General features: G+C 47.5%; 1 protein-coding gene across 1 annotated transcript in view; it reads right to left on the bottom strand.

The window, feature by feature from the left end:
* Bace2 (beta-secretase 2) overlaps nt 1–21,874 on the bottom strand; it is a 79,732-nt gene extending 57,858 nt beyond the window's left edge. Inside the window, exon 1 of the mRNA XM_075961326.1 lies at nt 21,505–21,874. Coding sequence (XP_075817441.1) covers nt 21,505–21,804 — 300 coding nt within the window. The 5' untranslated portion in view covers nt 21,805–21,874. The remainder of the gene's footprint in view (nt 1–21,504) is intronic.
* Nucleotides 21,875–22,185: the final 311 nt, after the last annotated feature.

Genomic DNA, 22,185 nt, shown 5'->3' with positions numbered 1-22,185 from the left:
GGGTCCAGCTAACCTGTTTTAAGCTCTTGTCACTACCATCATGAACCCATACCTCAGCAAAGCATCTAGTTGGCGCCTCAGTTTCCTTATATGTACAGGGGAAATGTTGACTAGGAAGTTGTCACTCAGCAAGGTCGATCCATCATGAGGCACGCACAGCAGCAGGAATTGTTTCTTCTAGTATTTAATTGTTTTATTACATTTACTTAATGCGTGTGTTTGTGTGCCACATGCATGTGTGGAGGTCGGAGAACAACTTGCAGGAACTGGTTTCTCTTTCTACCTTGTGGGTCCCAGTGATCAAACTCAGGTCGTCAGGCTTGACATCAAGAGCCCTTGCCACTAAACTATCTCGCTGACTTTCTAGTGTTGTTTCTTTTTTTTTCTTAAACAACCAAAATCATTGGGAGTTTTTATGTATGTAGAAAATTCTGTTTCTAGGTGAAGGGTTTTGATATGTAGTAAAATGACATCATTTTGTAATAATGGAAACATTTACAGATAATGGCTCAAGACTGCCCACAGCAGAAGATTCTTAGAAAAGCAGTTTCTCGGGGTGTTAAAATACCAGCTTATAGGAACCTGACTTAATTGTGTTTATAAGTCCTCCTAGCAACTTCTAAATAGAACAGCATTGTTTTGAAAAGAGCAGGCAGCAAATCCACAATCCTGACTTTCTAGGAGGGAAAACACAGAACTCCTCTTTCTCCAGAGATCTTATTTTTCAAAGCACAAAACAACAGGTCCGCTATACAAGGAGGACTGCTCACTGTGGCCAGCAATGAGCTGCGGGACTTGGTGGACAGACACCAGTGGCCTGCACAGCTGGCGGGTGACTCCATTTGAGTTTATCACAAACTCAGCAATGCCCATTCCTCTTTCTCCCATGCAAAAGCCAACACAAGCCTTCTCTAATTTACTTCCTGACCCCCAAGGGGTCACCATAGGCTCCTTGGACTGTGTCCATTCCAGTTTTGGAGACTTTTTATCCTGAGTGAGTTCTTGAACAAGGCTCCTACACGTGCTAGATGCTGCTCTTGGAGGAGCAGCAGGATGTTCTTCTGGCTTTTCTTCTCGGCACTCACATACATTCTTGCCCAATACTGTGGGGTTCTGGTGTATTAGTAACGCAGATTGCTAACGGGTCCCCTCAGGGATTGCTAAAGGGATGCGAGACTCTTTCTTATCACTTGTCATTGCCACATGAGGTGCAACATGGGGGCCTCATGAATTGCTTTTCGTGTTTCCCCCTAGCATAACCTCTGCATAAAAGTGCCAGAAATAGATGTCTGAGGATCTATTCGAAGATAAATGCATATGCAAGTTTTGTAGACACTTCCAAGTTACTTTCCATGGAGTTTGCACAATGGGACATTGCAACAGAAGTTTCTTTTACCATGCATCTGTCTTCAAACACGTGCTATAAAATCTTCTACAGGGCTTATACGCCCCTCCTTAGCTTTGTAGAAATATACCAAGTTTAGGCATTACAGGTACAGTCCTGTCAACTGCCAAAGCTTCTGCTTGCTGTGGTCTTGCCCATTTTGTGTTCCTATAATAGAACCGAGGCTGAGTAATGTGGAAAGAAAAGAGGTTCGTTATGGTCATGGTTCTGGAGGCTGGAAATCTCTAACAAACGATGTCAACACCTGGCTTCTTGCTAACATGGTGGAAAAGGAAACCAGCTGTGTAGCCGCCTTTCTCTTCCTCCATGGGGATGCTCTTTTCTAAGGACCTTCCCAGGAATTAAATCCATTGCTGGGAAACCCACCTCACTTAGTGGGACAAGTATCAGTTTCTTCATAAGGCCAGTACCAATCCAATCATAGTCCAATAGAATTCATCTTTGAAGACACTGGGAACCAGCTTCCACCATATGCTCTTCTGGGGGCAAGTCACATCCAGAGAGCGACAGGCTTCTCATAAAATGGACCTGATCTACACTGCAGCCTATAGCTGGAGGTGGTGCAGTTAGCTCGGGATTCCTTTACAACTTCACCCCTTTGCTTAGGACTCTGTCCTGGTGTCTCCAGCCCTGAAACAGGGAGAATGGAGGTACAGGGTGAGGGCAGCCTTTATGTGACTTGCAAGGGCTGTATCCTGTGTCCTGGGTGTGGCTTCCTTCCTCTGCGGGGCACTCTGGGTTCTTCAGAGCTACAGTTTCCTTCTCCCCATCTGCTGGCTGCCTCCCATCTGAGGTTTCCTTTTAGAGACAAAGCCTTCTTGGCCAGGTATCTCCTTACTACTCCCTCCTTTGGTTACTAGCAACTATCAGTTTAATCTAGAGTCTGCAAATCCTTCCTGCACCATTCCAAATCAAGACTATTTCGAGTTTAATATTTCTGGTAATAAGACACCTGCTGCAACCTCTCCACTCTGTGGCCCACTGGGGTTGGTTGTGGCCCTGGAAATTCAGATGTTAGAAACATAATCTCAAACTTCTATGTGTATGTGTGAATGGTGTTTGGAGTTGGGAAGCAATTAGAATAAAATGAGGTCATCAGGTCTCAGTGAAACTTTATGATAAGCAAAGATTTTGGCTGGCATACCTGCCCTGTATTTACATGTGACCTCCTCTGCCATGTCACGCCACAGAGTGAGGTCTTCGAGAGATGCCAGTATGCTGACCTTGGAGTTCTCAGACTCCAGAACCAGGAGCTACATCAAACTCTACCCTCCACAAATTACCCATCCCATAAAATTCAGTTAAAGCTCATGAACTACCTGCAGCCTCAGGCAATGTGTAAGCCAAACAAACAAAAATGCCTGTGTTCCAATAAACCTTCCTTATTTATAAAATCAGGCCATATGCAAGAACTGCCTATGGATACTATTTTGCACATCATTTGAAAGTCTGGGCAATCTTCTCATGGTGTCCATAGTCTAGATTCTCAACAGGGCCCACAACATCTCTGCTAGAAATAAGTATCTTGCTATTAGCGTCACCACAACAGTACTGAAATGGCTTTGGGAGTCATATTTAGACTATAATATCAGCATTCAGGAGGCTGATGCAGGGGGATCACCACGAGCTGGAGGCCAACCATGGCTACATAGTAGGTTCTGCCATAGCCTGAACTACAGAGTGAGACTCCTACACACACACACACACACACACACACACACACACACGCACGCACGCACGCACGCACGCATCAAATCAAAGTTTGCCTATTTAGAGGAAATGGAAAAGAATGGAGATTTTCCTGCTTTCCAAAAAAGTGATGAGGGTGAACCATTTGGAATATTTTTGGTTGAAAGTAAACATAAAATTAGATTTGTAGTGATCTGAGCAAGCGGGGATTATTTTTCTTCAAGTGGAAAAGATTCCCGAGACAGCTGGAATTGGATCACTATCTCAGAGATGTGTCCACCTCAAAATCCTGATGTCTCCTGGCCTCTGTCTATAGGTTGAACCTTGGCTGTCTCTGATGAAGGTCTTGTACTTTCATTAAAGGCAGAAGGGCTGAGATGTGAGAGACAGGTCAGCAGAAAAAGGCATTGGCCACCAAGTCTGAAGATCTACATTCAATCCCAGGCCTCACACGGTAGAAGAAAAGGACTTCTGAAGGCTCAGCCCTCCACTCACTTGCTGACTATGGCACATACCACACACAATAAATTAGAAGTATAAAAGAGTTAAAAATGATATAAAGGGCCACACCCATATCTTGACCAAGAAAACAGACTTTTATTTCCCTAAGTCCTTCATGGAAGCTCTGGCCTGCATCACAAAGGAAGGTAGGATGAAATGTTTTGGGTCTGAAGAAGAGATGGGAAGGTATTTGAGTTCAGACTAATAATGCGCAGGGTTACATCACAGAGTCTCTGTCACTGCATATGTCTAACATTACGCACGTGTGTCAAAGATGGAAATGTGTTCTAGACCCTACATGTGCATTGCTGAGCCCCCAAGAAGCCCCCTCCTGCTTTCTCCTTCAAATGGGAATGAAAAGGCAATGGTGGGAATACATTAAGAGTCCCTAGACTGAGAAAAGGCTCTCAGAGGAGAAACAAAAGGCAGGAAGAACATGTCAAACAAAATCATTACTAATTTCCCCTGAGAAAAAAAGAAAACTGCAGCTGGAACACAAATAAGATCCCACAGAAAGCATTCGGGGAAACAGAACGTGCAACTGGAAGTTAAAACCATGGTGCCAAGTAAAAGCAGAGGGGGACACAATAGACAGAATTAGTGAGTCAGGGCCACCAGACGAGATGGTTCAACATCTAGACCATAGGAGGGTCAAGAGGCACAGAGAACATCATCTCTGGAGAGTTCCAAGACTGAAGACATCCAGCAACTTTTCTTACTGCTGTGACAAAACCCAACAAGAAGCAACTTAAGGGAGGTGGATTGGTTTGGGCTCACAGTTTAAGGGGGCACAGTCCATAGTGGTAGGGAAGCCATGTTTGGTCAAACTATATCTAGTCAGGAAGCAGAGAGATGAATGCCTGTGCCCAGTTTGTTCTCTCATTCATTTAGTCTCTGACCTCAGCCCACGAAATGACACTACCTATAGCTAAGGCTAGCTTCCCACCTCAACTAGCCAAATCTAGCCACTCCCTGGAAACATGCCCAGTGGTGTGTTTCCTCAGTGAGTCTAGATCCCGTCACGCTGACAATCAGTACTGAACATCACACTAAGTCTAGAATTTAAGAAAAAAAAAAGAAGACCTGACCTAGATCATGCTATATTAGTTACTTTTCTTATTTCTGGAATCAAGTATTTGACAAAAGCAACTTAAAGAAGAAAGCATCATAGGAAAGTTGAGGGGACAGAGGATCTGGTCACACTGCATCAATAATCAGGAACAATAGTTAGGAATCAGGGGGACAGGAAGTGATGCTCAGTTCACTTTCCCCTTTTTATTCATGTTCTCTAGTGATGTGGGAGTGTCATATATCAATCTGTTGATTTCATTGGCTAAGCAATAAAGGAACTGCCTCGGCCCATTTCATTGGTTAGAAGATAGGTGGGAGGAGTAGACAGAACAGAATGCCAGGAGGAAGAGGAAGTGAGGTCAGACTCCGCAGCTCTGCTCTCCGGAGCAGACGCAGGAGAGACGCCATGCTACCTGCTCCAGGGAAGACGCACGCTATGAAGCTCCGACCCAGGATGGACTTAGGCTAGAATCTTCCCGGTAAGCGCACCTAGGGGCGCTACACAGATGATTAGAAATGGGCCAGAGCAGTGTTTAAAAGAATACAGTGTCCGTGTAATTATTTGGGGCATAAGCTAGCCGGGCAGGGCAGGCGGCTGGGGTGTTTGGGGACGCAGCCCCGCCGCCGCTCCCTATTACTACACTCTAGCCCATGGAATCGAGGTGCTCACACTTAAGCTGAGTTTTCCCACCTCAGTTAAGCTAACCTACAGATTCCCTCACAGGCACGTGTAGGGGCTTCTTCCTAGATGATTCAAAATCCTTTCAGTTTAGCAATATTAACCATCACTCATACTATCATAAATACTAGGTCTAAGATTGTCTCAGAAGTTTCCAGAAGGTGAGGAGGCAGTTCATGTACAAAGACCCAGGAATCATGAATGCATCATACCCGTCCACAGCATCAGTCTGGACCATTTAAGAAGAGTTTCAAATCCAAATGTCATTTGGCCAGAGTAGTTGCTCTGGGCCCCTACAATCCATCCACTCTCCTACAGAGCGGAGACCTGAGGTACTTACAGACGAGGAGAAGTGGGAAAGGGCTAACCCTTGTATCCCTGGGCATGCGGAGGCTCAGTAGATCAACCCTCCCCCCAGTCCTGGGAATGCTGGGTTGGAGAGCGAGTAGGCTTACAGTCATAGGTCTGCAGGCCTGACTCACTACATCTGACGCAAAGACAGGATCTTCAGTCCAGGCAGCCAGCTTCCTGAGTCATAAACTCAGGACAGTGAAAAACATGTCTGCACAGACACAAGAAGGCCCCCGGTGATGCATCAGCTCATACATGGAGAAAAAAACGAAAGCCATTCTTAGGTGCAAGGTGAAGCTGCTTTCTATAAATACAGTCCAGTACATTGTCTGCAATCTGACTACCAATGGGGTAGAGAGAAACCAGAAAGAGAGACAACAGGAATTACCTCTGTAGAAGTAGTATAGTTAAGCCAAAACGTGGATATATTTACTAATCAAAAGTGATTTAAATAGTACATACCTCGATATTTGCATATCATCATGCAACCTAACATTAAGAATGCGTTCGGTGGTTGTGTGTTGTGGAAACATCACACAGTGTGTATCTACACAAACCCACACAATGCAACATACTGCACACCTGGGCTCTTTGGTGTAGCCATTGGTTCTGGGTACAGATCTATCAGACCCTATCACTGTTTTGAGCACTGTACCAAGAAATGGCAGTGTAAAAACACAGCATAGTGGCCGGGCGGTGGTGGCACATGCCTTTAATCCCAGCACTTGGGAGGCAGAGGCAGGCGGATCTCTATGAGTTCGAGACCAGCCTGGTCTACAAGAACACAGCATAGTGGATAAACAAGGGTACTTTCTATGAATCGAGTTTGGAGAACCAAAGTGTGTGTGGATGAGCCAGAGAGTGAGCAAGCAAGCAGGCATGAAGGCCTACCACGTACCACTTCAAGAAACCCCATTAATGTACTGCTTCGGTACACCTCTTCAGTGAACCACCACCTCTGAGAACAGCTTAAGAGTACTTAACGAACCACTAGAGAAACACCTGGGTGGACCACCTTGGTGGACTGCCTCGGGGAACTTAGTGTTTACACATTTTCACTTTAAAGATTTTCTTGTGTATGTGTATATTGCATGCATGTTTGTATGCATATGAGTGTGGTGCATGTGTGTGGTGTTTGTGTTCATGTGTGCATATGCAATATGGAGGCCCAAGGTTGGTGTAGGAAACCATTTCTTAATTGCTCTTCCACTGTATTCACTGAGGCAGGGTGTCTCAATCAAACCCAGAGCTGATCAATACACCTAGTCTTTCTAGCCAGTATGTTCTGAGGATCCTCTGCCTCTCCTTTCAAGGCAGGAATTATATCAGAATTGGCTACCTAGAATTTATGTGAATTTTGCATATCAAGCACTTTAACCACGGAGCAATCTCCCGGCCTGTTTTTAGACTAAAATATTAAACCCTTGTAAACCTTTCTGTTAAAAACTAAGACATAAATAGACTATGCTAGACTTCTATAGGGCCAAGTTCATTCATATCACAGCCTTGCTCCTACAAACTGGTTCCTCTAGAAGACCCTGAGGGTTACCACATCAGGATGGTATGCCTTCTTCTGGAATCCCAGATGAAGAGGCAGCCTGAGGCTGGGTATTATTATCTTTCTATTATATTTCTATTATTAGCAACCTCCACAGAACAATAAGGACACAGCACACAGATAAACCAGTATTAGTGTTTACCACGGCACTTCTCCAGTATGATGTACTTGCCATAACTACACTGCTACACCTTTATGATGGGAATATACTGTTTCAGATTTACCTTCAATATGAGAGCAACGCCTTGTGCTGGGATCCCACAATGCCTGCAGCGTCAAGGCAATCAGAGCTGCTCAACCCCATCATGGTCTAAGCAATCACCCCTGTATGTGTGCACATGTCTGTCTGTTGAGCAAAGTGTCCTATATGGCATGGGTATACTTAAGAATTTATGTTGATAAGAATACAATTGTGCAAAAGCTGATAGAAATGTCTTTTGCTAAATATGGTTATGGGTCACAGGAAGTCAGTGGATTAGACACCTTTGGTATCCCGAGCTTTTCCTGGGCTACTATTCTGCACTGTGAGGCACCCACTATTCCAAAGTCTCTGAATGTCTTTACTTGCAGAATCCTCTTCTTTCAAAGGTGGGCTTGTCATTGTCTTTAAACTCAAACAAAATCTCCCTTCAGCCCCAGCACCTTACACATTGTACTGTCATCTTCCAGAAAAAAGTTCAAAGCGAAGCCTGACCTCGAGCCCACTCCAGTCTGACTCACAGAGGCATTCGGAAATGGGTACCAGGTGATGTAGAACCGTGGGCTGATTTGTACTCTGTGCATTTGGTGGCAGGCAAAATAAGTCCCAGCATTTGAGTGACAGGATGGGTGATGACACCATTGGCGCCCTTGTCCTCAGTCCAGCCTGATGTGCTCACTTGACATCATCTCTCAGAGATTCCCCATGGTAGTCTGAGTGAGAAAGTCCCCCGTTAGTTCAGGGATCTAAACTCTCCGACCCCAGTTGGTAAACCATTTGGGGCGGTTTAGGAGATGGAGCCTTTTTAGAGGAGATGTGTCAACCAAGGTGGGCTTTGAGAGTTTAAAGATTTCAGCACTCAGTTTGCTCTTTCTGCTCTCTCCACTTGCTGCTCCAGCCAACACGCCTGCCTGCGGCCATGCCTTCCCCTACACTGATGGCGACAGACTCATGTTTTTATGGACCATGAACCCAAATAAACCCTTCCTTCTATAAGCTGCCTTGGTCAAGGTGTTCTATCACAGCAACAGAAATAACTAATATATCTCCTATCAGGGAATAGGTTCTAGCTATCCGCTCTTGGTACTGTCTCCTGCACACACAGCTTTCTCAGGATCTCCCGGGATCATGTCCTAAGTAAACCAGGCACACTCATTCCCTCGTTCCAAGCCTGTCCTGGGGGCCCCAAATGAAGAGATTGCCAAATAACACATATATGGGATAAATGGTCTCTACCATACTGCCTCCATGGTACCCAGAGTTTAACTTTCCTTTGTAAATGAGAAACTACCCAGGCAGTCCATATTTAACTATACCCTCCACAGCTTAGTCCCCACATATGCACAATGGCCATAAGTGATACAGGATAATGTATGCATTAGACCATATAATGTAAGGCATTTTTTTCTCTTTATAGACCAAACCCCAAAGCATGTTTATAAAGGAGATGAAAGAGGATCTCCTGCTGAAGCAGGGTCGGGGGACACATGCAAGCACACACATACATACATACATACATACACACTCACACACGTGAACATGTGGGCATGTACACACACACGTACATATATGCACAATACAAAGGCACACACTCAGGTATATGAGTACACATGTGCATGCACACACATATGAACATATACGCACATACACAAAGGCACACACTCAGGCATATGAATTCATGTGGGCATGCACACACATATGTGCATATACATACACAAAGGCACACACTCAGGCATATGAGTACACGCAACATGCACACACATATGTACACACATACACAAAGGCACACACACTCAGGCATATGGGTCCACGTGGGCATGCACATACATATGTACACACACACTCAGGCATATGAGTACACGTGGCATGCACACACATATGTACACACACACTCAGGCATATGAGTCCACGTGGCATGCACACACATATGTACACACACACTCAGGCATATGAGTCCACGTGGCATGCACACACATATGTACACACACACACACACACACTTGCAATCCCTTCTCCCCACATGCACAGCATGCGGAGGCCATGTGTACCTGCTGGCTCACCCTGGGACACTCACCCCATCTTCTCCCAGCATGCCCCTCTCAGCACACCAGTTCAGCTCCATCTGCACCTGCTCAGCAGTGTCTTCCCCAGAGCCTTTGCTGGCAGTCTTCTTTCCCCCACATGGGCTCCCCGGCTGCACCTTGGCACAGCATTCTCAAAAACACTGTTTGCTTTCTTTACAATCTGTCTTCCTAAGGCGAACGCTGCGTGTGTAAAAACAAGGGCCTTCTCTGTGTAGTTAACTGTCAATCCCAGGGCTTAGAATAGGCTTAGTGCATGGGAGGGGCTTAATAAATATAGCTGGAATAGAAGAACACTCATCTTGAGTCTAGCCCAATATCCCTTTCCCTCTTTGACCCCTATGGGTTTGGGTAGAAGTGACTTTTAACCTTCCTAGCGGCTTCCTGCATCTGTGATAAGCCCAATTCAAGGAACACTAAAGACAGCAACAATGGTGGTCACAGGCCGGGCACAGAGTCCTTCTGCCATGCCCCCGAGTCTACACGTCTCTCGACTGCTCTGGGCAGCTGCTCCAGGATAGCCCTTGAGCCACACCTTAACCAGCATGCCTTGCTCTCGGAGGTGGCCATCCGGTGTATCGTAGGGTGATGACCAACATCTGACCTCACCTAGTAGACGGCAGTGACACCAGCTCATCTCCAACATCCTCAACTCTCCCCGAGCAGAAGACAATCAACCAAGGTAATTGGTCCTAAGAACATCATAGAGGTAACAAGGCCTTTAGTTCCAGCACTTGGTAGGCAGAGGCAGGCAGATCTCTGTGAGTTCAAGGCCAGCCTGGTCTACAGAGTGAGTTCTAGGATAGGCTCCAAAGCTTCACGGGAAAACCCTGTCTTGAAAAACAATAACAAACAAACAAACAAAAAAGAACTAGTGGGTGGCTTCTCTGCTTCTCTGATCTTTTAGCTTTCACCCCTAAAAAACAAAAATCTCCTGTACGGACCTCTCTAACTCTCTAAGGTAGGAAGTCTTCCTATTTCCTACGGAGACAGAGAGGAAGGTGTTGCGCTGGTGACAGAAGCCCTGGCTTTGGATGGGAGAAAGGGTTCAGGTTCCTTTGGGATGCAGATCCACTCTGTCAGGCTTCTAGCTATCTTTGTTTTGTGCTCACTAGAACTCAGATTTCTGGAACTCTTACTCCCACGGCTGACGCTGCACTCGGATCTCAGAACATCTGGCCACAGCTGCTTTTCCCAATGTGCTTTATCTGCATGTCCCTGTCTTCCCGGACATGTATTAATAGTGGATTAGCTCCCATAAAAGAAAGAGAGAGAGAGAGAGAGAGAGAGAGAGAGAGAGAGAGAGAGAGAGAGAGAGAGAGAGAACGCGCACGTGCGCATGCATGTGTGTATGTCTTTTTTAACTTTTGTTTTAGTTATTCTATGTGTTTTTTATATCATGCATCTTGATCCATTCATTTCCCTATCCCTTCACCTCTGTCCTCTGCCCCTGCACCACCCCCAATGAAACAAAATTTAAGAGGAAAATGGAAAAAGGGGGGAGGGCTAAAAACATCTCATCATGGAAGCTGCAGTGTGACGCAATGAGTCACGCAGTAAACCTCTCTGTTTATGTATCTTCACTTGCAAGTGGTCACTGCAAAGAGTCATTGATCTGGTTTGAGGCCTCTGGTCTCTGCTACACTATTGATGCTGGGTCCTCACGAGGACCCCTGGATATCCTGCTGCTGCTCTGTGTTGTGGAGATCCTGCAGCTTTGGGCCAGCAGGTCAGGTCACTTCATGTGCTCCAGCAGATCACAGATGGGGTGGATGCTGGGGCAGGCAGGCCAAGTCATAACCATGGGTCTGGACCTGGGCAGCTGCAGGGTTGGTTTGTTCACGACTTCTCCCCTGTCCTCACCACCGGGGTGAGCTCTCTCCAGCATTGCCTCCACTAATTCACCTCCTGCAGCAATGAGCAAAAGGTGGGACCAGTTCTGCTTCCAAGCCCTCAGGGTTGGTTCTCCCACAACTACAACAGGAACAGCGCTATAGTATTGCCTAGGCAACGTATAGGGACCACTCTCCCAAGTGCTGCATTGCTGAGGGGCAGGGACAGCTCCTCCACCTGTCTGAGGCACTGATGGGCTGAGGGGACATCTCTCATGTCTGCCCATGGCTCACGTCACCACATGTCAGATGAGTAAGTGTGTCTGTGTGCGTTACACGCTAAGAGGCCAGAACAAAACCCTGGGTGTTATTCCTCAGGTGTTGTCACTTTTTTTGAGACGATCTCTGTATTAGTTTGCTATTACTGTGATAAATAATTAGTTGATGAGAAGCAACTTGTGGAAGAAAGGGTTTGTTTGACTTACAACACCCCATCACAATCCATCATTGGGAAAAGTTGGGCAGGAACCAGGAGGCAAGAGCTGAAGCAGAGACCACAAAGGAACACCACTCACTGGTTTGCTCCTCATGGCTTGCTCAGCCTGCTTTCTCACAGAACTGAGGACCACCTGCCTAGGGGTGGCCCTTCTCACATCAATCATTAATCGAGAAAATTCCACACAGACTTGCTCCACAGGTCAATCTTTTGGAGTCATTTTTCTCAGTTAAGGTTCTCTCTTTCCAAATGACGGTAGCTTGTGTCAACTGGATGAAGACAAACCAGCATAGATTCTCATTGAGCTGAAGTTTATTGGTAGACTGGGCTGGCCCATCAGTGAGGACGGCCATAGTTTAGAATACAGATGTTTGGGACAGCTGCTTTGTCAGGATAGATTCCCTATCCTTTCCCACAGTGTCTAACACAGGTGGGCACTAAAGCCAGGAGCGACAGGGTGTCCGTGATCCATCTAGCTATTCTCCAGCCCAGACAGCTCATTTAGAGGAAGCTGTGAGCTGGACAGCAGAGGCAGGTGGATCTCTGTGAGTTCATGGTCAGCCTGGTCAACAGAGAGTGCCAGGATAGCCAGGGCTACACAGAGAAACCCTGTCTCAAAAAAAAAAAAAAAAGCAAATAATAAAATAAAGGAAGCTGCGAGGCTGGGGAGATGGCTCAATGGTCAAGACACGTAATTCTGTTCACAGAACTCACATCAGGAGACCAAGGAACCAGATGCCCTTTCCTGGACTCTACCAGGACTCACACGATCATACGTGCATGTAGATACACACATATACATATGAAAAATTAAAAGTGAATCTTAAGGAAAATAAAAATAAAGGACTCTGCATATATGACAAAACTAGAAGGGGAGCTTGATTTTCCCAGAGGACAGCTCTGGAGAGTACAACAAAGCTCAACAGTTAGCTTGCGCCCTTTCTGCTTTAACACTGAGAGAATGGGGAGCTGAGACCACTACCCCACCATAGGCAGCATATGGACCAGAGTTCAGTCTCCAGAGGCCCATGTGAAAAGGTCAGGCATGGTGGGATGTGGTTATAAATCCAAAGTTGGAGAGGTAGAGACAGGCCAGATAACTAGGGCTCACTGATGGGCCAGCCCAGTCTACTGATAAGTTGTAGGGCGATAGAGTCTAGGCTGGCTAGTTTTCTGCCATCTACACGGCCTCTGTGCAGCTCCCTGAGTAGGTACGAGAATGGGTCACAATCACGTGGGGAGGAGCAAAGTGACCACAGGTGACAGCGCTCCTTTAAGTCGACATGGACATCATGGAGGCACAGGACATCTGCTGGGTTCTAAATAGCCTTTTCTCTCTCTCTTTGCCTTATTAATGGCACACTGAAATCTCAAGCTTCCTGGATTTACAGCAAAGGCTCTGTGCAGACCGGACATTTCAAAAGGCTGCCTTCAGCACAGCTCTGAGTAGTGCATTGAAAGGACTTGCATTTCAGGCTTCCCAATGGTCCAACACAAGGAAGCTTCTGGAACACAATCTGCCTAAGGCAGAGGGATTCCTAAAGTGAACAAAAAAAAGGGGGGGGGGACCCCCAAGGCCTTGTCTAGGAAAACGAGGAACAGTCACTCTGCATAAGATGGCAAAGGTGCTAGCCTTTGCAGTGACCTTCAGATGGAGTCTAAGGACAGAATCCAGCAAGGCTGAGGGGTACGAGGCATGGCAGAATCTCGGGACTGGTGCGGCATTTCACTTCGGAAGTGTGAACCCAGCTCTGGTGGAGCCAGCGGACTCCAGTCAGCAGTGATTCCTGATGTAGCCTGTGAACCAGCAGCAGCTCTTGCCCCTGCTGACTGGGACACTAGATCCTGCCTTTCTACAGCTCCCCAAATGACTCATCAAAGGTTCTGGCCAACCAAGGAGGGTCGAAACCTCAGATAACTGGGTAAAATTCCCCAATTTATAAGTTGGGAAACTAAGGCTCAGCCAAGTTAATTAACTTCCTCCCAACACCCACTATCCAGAAAACAACAGATCTGGACTCAGCACTCAAAGTGTTAGGCATACCATACCACAGAGACACACTTTCTGCCCAGAGGGACTTCCAATGGGAAAAACTCTTTGGCACCAAATAGGGTGGAAAGGTTCTAATATTCCTCAGAAACTTCTAGAAGCTATGTCCACCTTCAGCAAGGAGTGGCTTTATATCTAGCTACAAGTCTCTGTCAACCGGGTCCGACCCCAGGTGATTCAGGGTTGCCACAGACTGTCCCAACACATCCACACACAGAACTTCCTGTCTTGTGGCTTTGGCTTCTGGTAGGGGTGCGCATGGCTGACACACAGAACCTGTCTCCTTCCCATTGCCAAAGCCATGTCTAAAGTGGAACCAGGGGTGATCTGCAGTGGACCAGGAGACTATGCTTAGTTCCTTGGCATTCTCAAGCTAGCGTGGGATGGAAAGAGGTGCTTTCCCCCACTGCAGTCATGGCTCCCTGGAATGACGGAGCTGATGCAGGGGCATCACCTGATTTCCCACCCCAGACAGTCCTCTCCATCTCCTAACACAGCAGAACTGACATTGTGTGTTTCCCAGTGCATGTATAAAATGTACCAGGTAATAAAACCCCAGCATCCACTCAGGGTCCTGCGTTGGATGGCCAGTCATTAACTCAAAAGCACTGCTTTTATTCCAGCCTGGCATGTCAGCATGACCAGGCATTTTTTCTTCTTCAGGGAATTCTAAAACATGACTGTGTTGGGCAGCAATAGCGTCAAGCATTAACTAAGAGGAGCTGAGTGATGTCCAGTTCACCTGTGTCTCATATATATAGATTCACAGGGTCAGGAAAGTGACACAGAATGCGCAACACTCACCCTTCCCCACACTCCACCTCCACCCGGAGAGGCCTTTTCCCCTCATAGAAGCTTTCTGCCGATTCCACAACTTAACCACTGGCTGGCGAGGACTGGATGGCAGAACAGGCAGACTAGAAGGAAGCCATGCAAGAAAGCAAGACCTCCAAAGGGGCAGAAATCCCACCGTGGGTCAAAAAGATTGGGTTGGGAACATGGCTCAACAGGGGCTAACAGTGTTTGTCTTCAAGCCGTGGTGACTTGAGTTTGATCCCTGGGACCCACACTACAGAAGGAAACAAGTAACTCTGACAGGTGGTCCTGACCTCCACAAATGCCCCAGGGCACATGCGTGCCCCTCCTACAAGGGGTGACATCTTGCTCATGCACATATAGGGACTCCCTGATTCTGCTGGACTCTGTGTGGTGAGGCGGCAAGAATTAGCAGTTCCAAGCCTGGGTAAACCCTGCACCTAAAGCCAAAGACTTGGCCTCAGGGACCAAAAGCTAAAGAAAATAAGTCCCACAGAAGGTGACCAGACCCTACAGAGATGAGAAATCCATCAGATCAGAGCACTCAGGGCTAAGCCAGTACATAAAATAATGATGATGGTTTAACACGGTGGGTTACCTCCAACCTCCATGCTCACATGTATTCTCTATTATGATACAGAAGAGGTATGCCATTTAGGAGCTGATCTAGGCTCTGTTGTTGTGAGTGTATGAATCCATTCAGGTGGCAAGAGAATGGCTGGGGAAAAAGTACCTTGACAGTAGGTCAGCTCCAAAAGCCAATTTGGTCAGCCCTCTCCAAGTGAGGTCTCCCTGGGACTTTGCCAGCAAGAAGACAGTCCCAGACACAGGCCTTCAACTTTAGACCAGAAATACAAGCCAAACTAAACTCCACAACTTACCCAATCTGTGGCATTTTGTTATTAGCAACAGAAAGCAAACAAAGATAGCGACGGCTAATCTTACTCTTGTCTGGTGTTTAGTTAGTGAGGACTCCAAACATCCTGAAGGAAACAGGAAGACTGGGCAGCTAACCTCAAACAACAGGTTAGGCTGACCCACCTCTGACTCAAAGCAAATACTCAGGGTGTGTCAGGAAAGTCCTTGGACAGACTCCTCGCTAAACACGTCCTGATTCTTGAAGGGTGGCTGGTGCCTGATAAAGGCTTTAGAATGCAAACTTCAAGAAGAGTATTTAAATACTGCTGATCTGACCTTGCAGAAGCTGGGTGGCTTCAACCAAAACACACAAATGTCAGCGATTCTAGAATTAGGCACCTGACCAGAGATTTGCTAAACACTTACACGACCATTCTCTAAGGAGAACAACACAAGAAGGCAGAGGAGCATCAGAAACCTCCTCCCACGGTACCCTCTCCAGCTCACTGTCAAACCACAGGGCCTCTTACTAATAGAACCAAACCACCATCTGCTCATCAAATTTAAGAAATTTAAGAACTTCAACTTGGAATTGTTGACACCAACAAGAGGGATCTATAAAATTGTAAGTGTAGAAAGGATTTGTAAAGAATATTGCATGCCCCTGAGTAGACACAGGCACTATTTGTGGATGGGGATGTGTTCTGAGACGTGACATTAGATAATTTTGTCATTGTGTAGAGATCACAGAGTATGAGACACACGCAGATGGTGTGATTGTTAGTGTTAACTGTCAACTTGACAGGGTCTAGAATCACCTGGGAGACAGGCCTCTAAGCAAACCTGTGGATTGCCTTGATTGTACCAACTGAGGTAGAAAGACCTGCCCACTGCGACTGGCACCATTCCCTGGATGGGGCACTGGACTATATAAAATCGAGAGGGAGAGCTAAGTAGCAGCATGCATTCTTTGTTTGCTGCATTGTGGTTGTGGGAGCAATACGATCAGCTGCTTCGAGCACTCACTTCCTTGGTTTTCCTGCCACGATGGACCACCCTGTGCCCTGAGACAGAATAAACCCTTTCTTCTTCAGTTTGCTTTTATTGGTTTTTATGTCACAGCAACAGGAAAAGTGACCAAGATAAATAAATAGCTAATAGCATCAAAGACCGTGCAGTTTTACAGGACCACCACTGTCTGTGCAGTCCAGTGCTGAGGAAAATTGTTATGTGGAGCATGACTGTATGAGTTGGAAACCTAAGCCCAGAACCTTGTAAGTCACCTGAGTCTTTGCAGATATACAGTTCAGGTAAGGCATTCCAATGACTGGTGTCTTTATAATGACTGTACTCTGTGCAGACACACACAGAAGGAAGAAAGTCAGCAAAGATGGAGGCAGAAGCTGGACTAATACAGCTACACATGAAGGACATAAGAAGCATCCTCCCCGGGAGCCTCCAGAGGTCGGATGTTCCTGGCACTGACACCCTAGTTTTGGGCTTCAAGCCTCTAGAAACATGAAGGAATAGATTTCAATTGTTATAAGCTTCTGGGTCATGGAGGTTTGTTAGGGAAGTGAAGGAACTAATGCAGAGGTAACAACATCAACTATGGGGGATGGAGGGCTCAGAGAGGGGAACCACTTGTCCCTGGTCATCTATGACACAAAAGCACCTCGGTGTCCTCCACGCCAAACCACTCAGAAAGTGGAAGATGACTCTTTTCTAAAGTCACTACAACTGAGTCAGGGGACTTAGACGACAGTGCCTGATGGATGAACGGACCCGTCCCTTCACAGAGTGGCTGTGGAGATGTGACTGACTCAGCACAAGTCCAGTAATCTTAAAATTAAGCCAAACGATTGTACAGTGTCCACGAGAAGGCGTGAAAATCCAATGAGGTGAACTGAGCAAACTGTTGAGCCTGAGGATTGGGGGTGGGTGCAAGGGACAGCACTCGATGGTGAGATACTTTTCTAGTTTGGGTTTGATCCCACACCCCACAAAACAAATGTTTAGCATGACACCCTGCACTGGATATGCAAGAAATAAAATCAGTGCTGCTGCTGTGTCTCCTTGAGCTCTGTCTGCCTTTTACATCCTCTGATGAGTCGCTTTCCCTGAGCCCAGGGACTCCACATCTAACCTGAAGATCTGAGGGGCAACTAGCCGAGTTCCGGTCTTCTTTCTTCATCTTTAACAGTTAGAGTCTTAGTGTCTCCTACTTGGATCCCTCTCATCTGGCTGCCTTCCTTTTTTCAGCCTCACTGTGAGCTTAATGTGACTGGGACACCCCAGGTGACTTACTCAAAAAGAAAAAGAAAAAAGAAACCTCTTTTCTTTTTCTTTTTTGGTTTTTCGAGACAGGGTTTCTCTGTAGCTTTGGAGCCTGTCCTGGAACTCCCTTGGTAGACCAGGCTGGCCTCGAACTCACAGAGATCCGCCTGTCTCTGCCTCCCAAGTGCTGGGATTACAGGCTTGCGCCACTACCGCCCGGCTAAGAAACCTCTTAAATGATACAGAGAAGCTCATTCTGTAGTACCTGATCAACCCAGCACATGTGCCAAAGTGCTTTGTTAAATGTTTACATTTGAAAGCTTAAATGTGAAAACAGTTTGCTAGCTGTTTCGTTCATATCAATGCCCATGACAGAAAAACCTTCCAACAGAAAGCCCCCGAAGCCCTTTTCAAGTCATCATAAAACACATAGTTGTAGATCTTTGCGATCTTCGGTTGGATTGATTGTGTTAGCATGAAAGTATACTTTAATAATGGAGATTGCTATAATTATAATCGCTTTTGAACATCCTTATTATTATTAAGACCAAATTGCATGGATCCAGGGGATGCTGGTTCTCCTGTTAGATAGGAGTCACACAATGGTATCAGTGTGCAACCCTGACTGTCATCTCCATGCCAACGTGGGCCTGCCTGACAGTACAGGGCTCTGAGGTTCTCCCAGGCTGTTGGGCCTGTGACTCCACGCAGTGTCGGTGGGCAGGGCAATGGATCCCAGCTCTTGTATGAGAGCATGCAGGGCAGGGGTAAGCACACTCCCAATGGCTGGCCTTCCCACAGGACTGTGGGAGTTGGCTAGCTCTGGTTCATATCGTGGTCCTATGAGCCTCTTGTCCAACATTCTCTCACAGCTCATTCCATAAGACAGTTCCTTAAGCGTGGTCTTAAGAGGGAGAATGGTCACGTGTGGGAAAGACTCTCGAGTACAGTCAGGCATAGAGTACCTAATACCCCAGGGGCAGGGAATACTGCCTAGGAAAGGCACTTTGGTTTTTGTTTGTTTGTTTTCTTTTGTTTTTGTTTTGTTTTTTTCAAGACAGGATTTCTCTGCAGCTTTGGAGCCTGTCCTGGAACTGGCTCTAGTAGATCAGGTTGGCCTTGAACTCACAGAGATCCGGTGTGTCTCTGATTAAAGGAGTATGTCCGGTCTAGGAAGGATACTTTGTTTCACAAACCAAGGAAAAGCAGGCAGAAAATGTGCAGGAGTGAGCACAATCTGCCTGCAGCTCAAACCTTAGCTTTTTCAGTCTAATGACCTGAGCTCCATCCCTTCCCTCCCTCTTTCTTCCCCCGTTGCCCTAAAGCCATTTGAGGATTCCAAGCCTCACCTCTGGCACCCTCAAGGCATGCAGTAATGCTAGCACAATAGCACAACAATGGGTAAACGTTGAGGTGAATGTTTACAACACCAGCACAGGAGGCCAGTTTAATCCCACCAAGAAAACCTATCTCAAAAATCAAGGTGAACAGCCCCCTAAGGAATAACACCCAATCCCAGGGCGAGCACACACACACACACACACACACACACACACACACACACACACACACACATCAATATGCACCCTCCCACAAGACTGTTAGGATATAAGGAATGGGTATGAGAAAGAACACGTCTGTCAAAATGGTCACCATGCTTGGAGGCTGAAGCTATCTACAGCTATTAACACCTGAAGAACTTTTGGTAATTTACTGCTTCTCTACGAAATTTTATCTGAAATGTTAGAGAACAAAGAAAAGACACGCATGACCCTGTGCCCACTACTAGTGCAGGGTCTGTCTCTGGGGTTCAGGGGACACCTCCCTACTGCCTTCCCTAACCAGCTACAAACCCCCGCTGGTGCCAGAGACAGTACAGGTCAGACTGCAAAGCAGATCACCAACACCTAGCATTTACAGTGGGATTATCAGATGCAGATTCTGCCCTGAAGTAGCATGTCCATGATACAGAACAATTAAATGATACTTGTGTTTGTCACAAAACAGCCTTCTTTACAAGCTTGCTACAGTCTAACTGATAACAACTTTGGAGGAACTATGTACTTGGCAGTGCTGATACAAGCCTGGGTGCTTGTTACATCCCAGCTAACTTAATTAATTAAACTTCATCACCGAGTTTAAAGTAAAGGTCCCTGAATTACCAACAAAGGCAAGCAATGGTTGAGGAGAGCTTTGTGTGAGGTGTCTTCTCCTCCTCAAAGCCTTTTCTGCATCTCCTTTCCTCGGCCCTGGAACTGCCAGAGCCCGCTTCAATTCAAGAGAGAGCGTTTCTTTCTGCCCTAAAACCAACAAGAATTTTCATCTTTCAAGGCAGAAGTCTCCCAAATGGGGAGACAGTCTGGCCCTGTGTATGGAAGATTTTTGTATCGCTTACAAGAGGCCCACTTCCACCCGGGCACTGTGCCGTCCTGTTAAAGGCAGTTCACAGGATGCTCACGTGGTGGTCCGAATGTTCATGGGGCCCCTAAGCTTCCTCAGCTGACACAGGGGCCACCTCAGTCTGCCCTGCAGCCACTCCTGGGCTGGACACACAAGGATCCTGCACAGCAACCACAGCCAAAATTTTGAGCAGAATAATGCACTCTTAAATTTTTCTTTTTTAACCAAACAAATTAGCATGGAGTGTGTCTTCTTAAAGTCTTGAATAATTTAATTAGAATTATACAAAAGTCATGAGCATGTTCTATTTTGGGGCAATCACATCAGCATGAAAACCCCAACGACAATGTTAAAAATAAAAATAAAGTATCCTCATACGGTACATTCAACTCATGAAAGAACTCGAACTCAAGTGGGTAGATCAGAGAAGGTCGGATCACTTCTGGGAGGCTTTTTCTTTTCCTAGCCAGATTCGGTGCTTCGGAGCCCGTGTTCCTCCATACACTAAGTGTTAAATGAACATCGTCGGAACAAGCGGGAGAAAGAAAGCTGTTTGGACTGCGTTTTGTCTTCGCCTTGCTATGTGCCTGGTACGGTTCCCCCATAGCTAATGGCATTCACACTCTTCAACCCCGCTGGGTGCTCCTCTTGGCGGGTGCTCGGCGCCTAGAGGCTGGGCAACCGGACAACGAAGAGGAAGCCAGCAAACCAACTCCGAGGAAGGCAGGAGGCTCAGTGGGGCAAAGAAACAGTTCGGAACCGGGTATCTTTTAGCTGAGCTCATGGAGAAATCTCTTTTAAAGGATACTGCGCCTTGGATGCCGGCCAAGAGTCTCTTTAGCAATGAGACAGCAAGGAGGGAGGCTATCAACTCCAGAGATTTCCCTCCACCTAACAGCACCTTCTTCCAAGACTCCCTCCCCTCATCCACCCACCTAGGAGGTACCGCTCCTGCTGGAAGGAGGTGTCGCTTCTGGAGAGGAAGAGCGTACAGGTCTCTTCAGCTGCCAGGCCCACGGGGTGGGGGAGGGCCACCAAGTTCTGAAACATTCGCTCACACCCCCTGAGCTGTGCTGGAGCAGAGGCTGCGCTCCCAGGCGCGTCCCTAGAGCGCGACTCCGCTTCCTATCCAAGCCATGCTCCCCATAGCCCTTTCCTTTTTTGGGTGAAAGCTGCTACTTTAGGGACAACACTAAACCAAGCGAAAACAGTTCTCAAAAGACCCTGACCCCAAGTCCTACCTTCTGCGGCGGGGTCCCGATCAGCATCTCCAGGTAGTAGCCGCGGCCGGAGTCCCCCTGCAGGTTGTCCACCATAGCCAAGAAGTTGGCGGCAGCCCCGGCTGGCTCCAGAGCTAGCGCCAGGCCATCTGCACGGGGTATCTCAGGAGTCCCGAGCCCAGGAATAGCAGAGGCTCCGTGGCTCGTGGCTGCGGCCACCTGGAGGGGTAGCGTGAAGGGAGCCGGGGCCAGCGCGGGGGCTGCGCGGAAGAGCCACTGCGCCAACAGCGGGAGCAGGAGCGCTCGGAGCAGCGCGCCCATCCCCGCAGCGGGGGCTCGGCGAGTCAGCGAACACGCGGGGCTGCGGGGCCGGGCGGGACGGGGCGGGGCTGACGGGGAGGAGGCAGGAGAGGGCGGTGCCGAGTTAAGCAAGTTCTCTGCCGCCGCCCCGCCCTCCCCTCCCCCCCCCCCTCCCGTGGCCAAGGTCAAGGATGGGCGCGGGGCGCACGAGACTCGGGCCGCGCCTCTTCCCGGGGAAACTGGAGCGCAGAATTTCCTCGGAACGTGCCCGGGAGGCCACGGCTAACGGATGTGACGAGGCTCAGCCGAAAGCTACGGGAAAGTTTCGGGAACCCTTAAAGGCGCAGCCAAGGCGCTAACTGGCTTCCTGGCCATGCGCTCGAGGGGTCCGCGGGGGTCCCT

This window comes from Microtus pennsylvanicus, chromosome 1, assembly GCF_037038515.1.
Source record: "Microtus pennsylvanicus isolate mMicPen1 chromosome 1, mMicPen1.hap1, whole genome shotgun sequence".
Lineage (NCBI taxonomy): Eukaryota > Metazoa > Chordata > Mammalia > Rodentia > Cricetidae > Microtus > Microtus pennsylvanicus.
The sequence above is the reverse complement of the archived record's forward strand: the minus strand, read 5'-3'. Positions and strand labels throughout refer to the sequence as shown.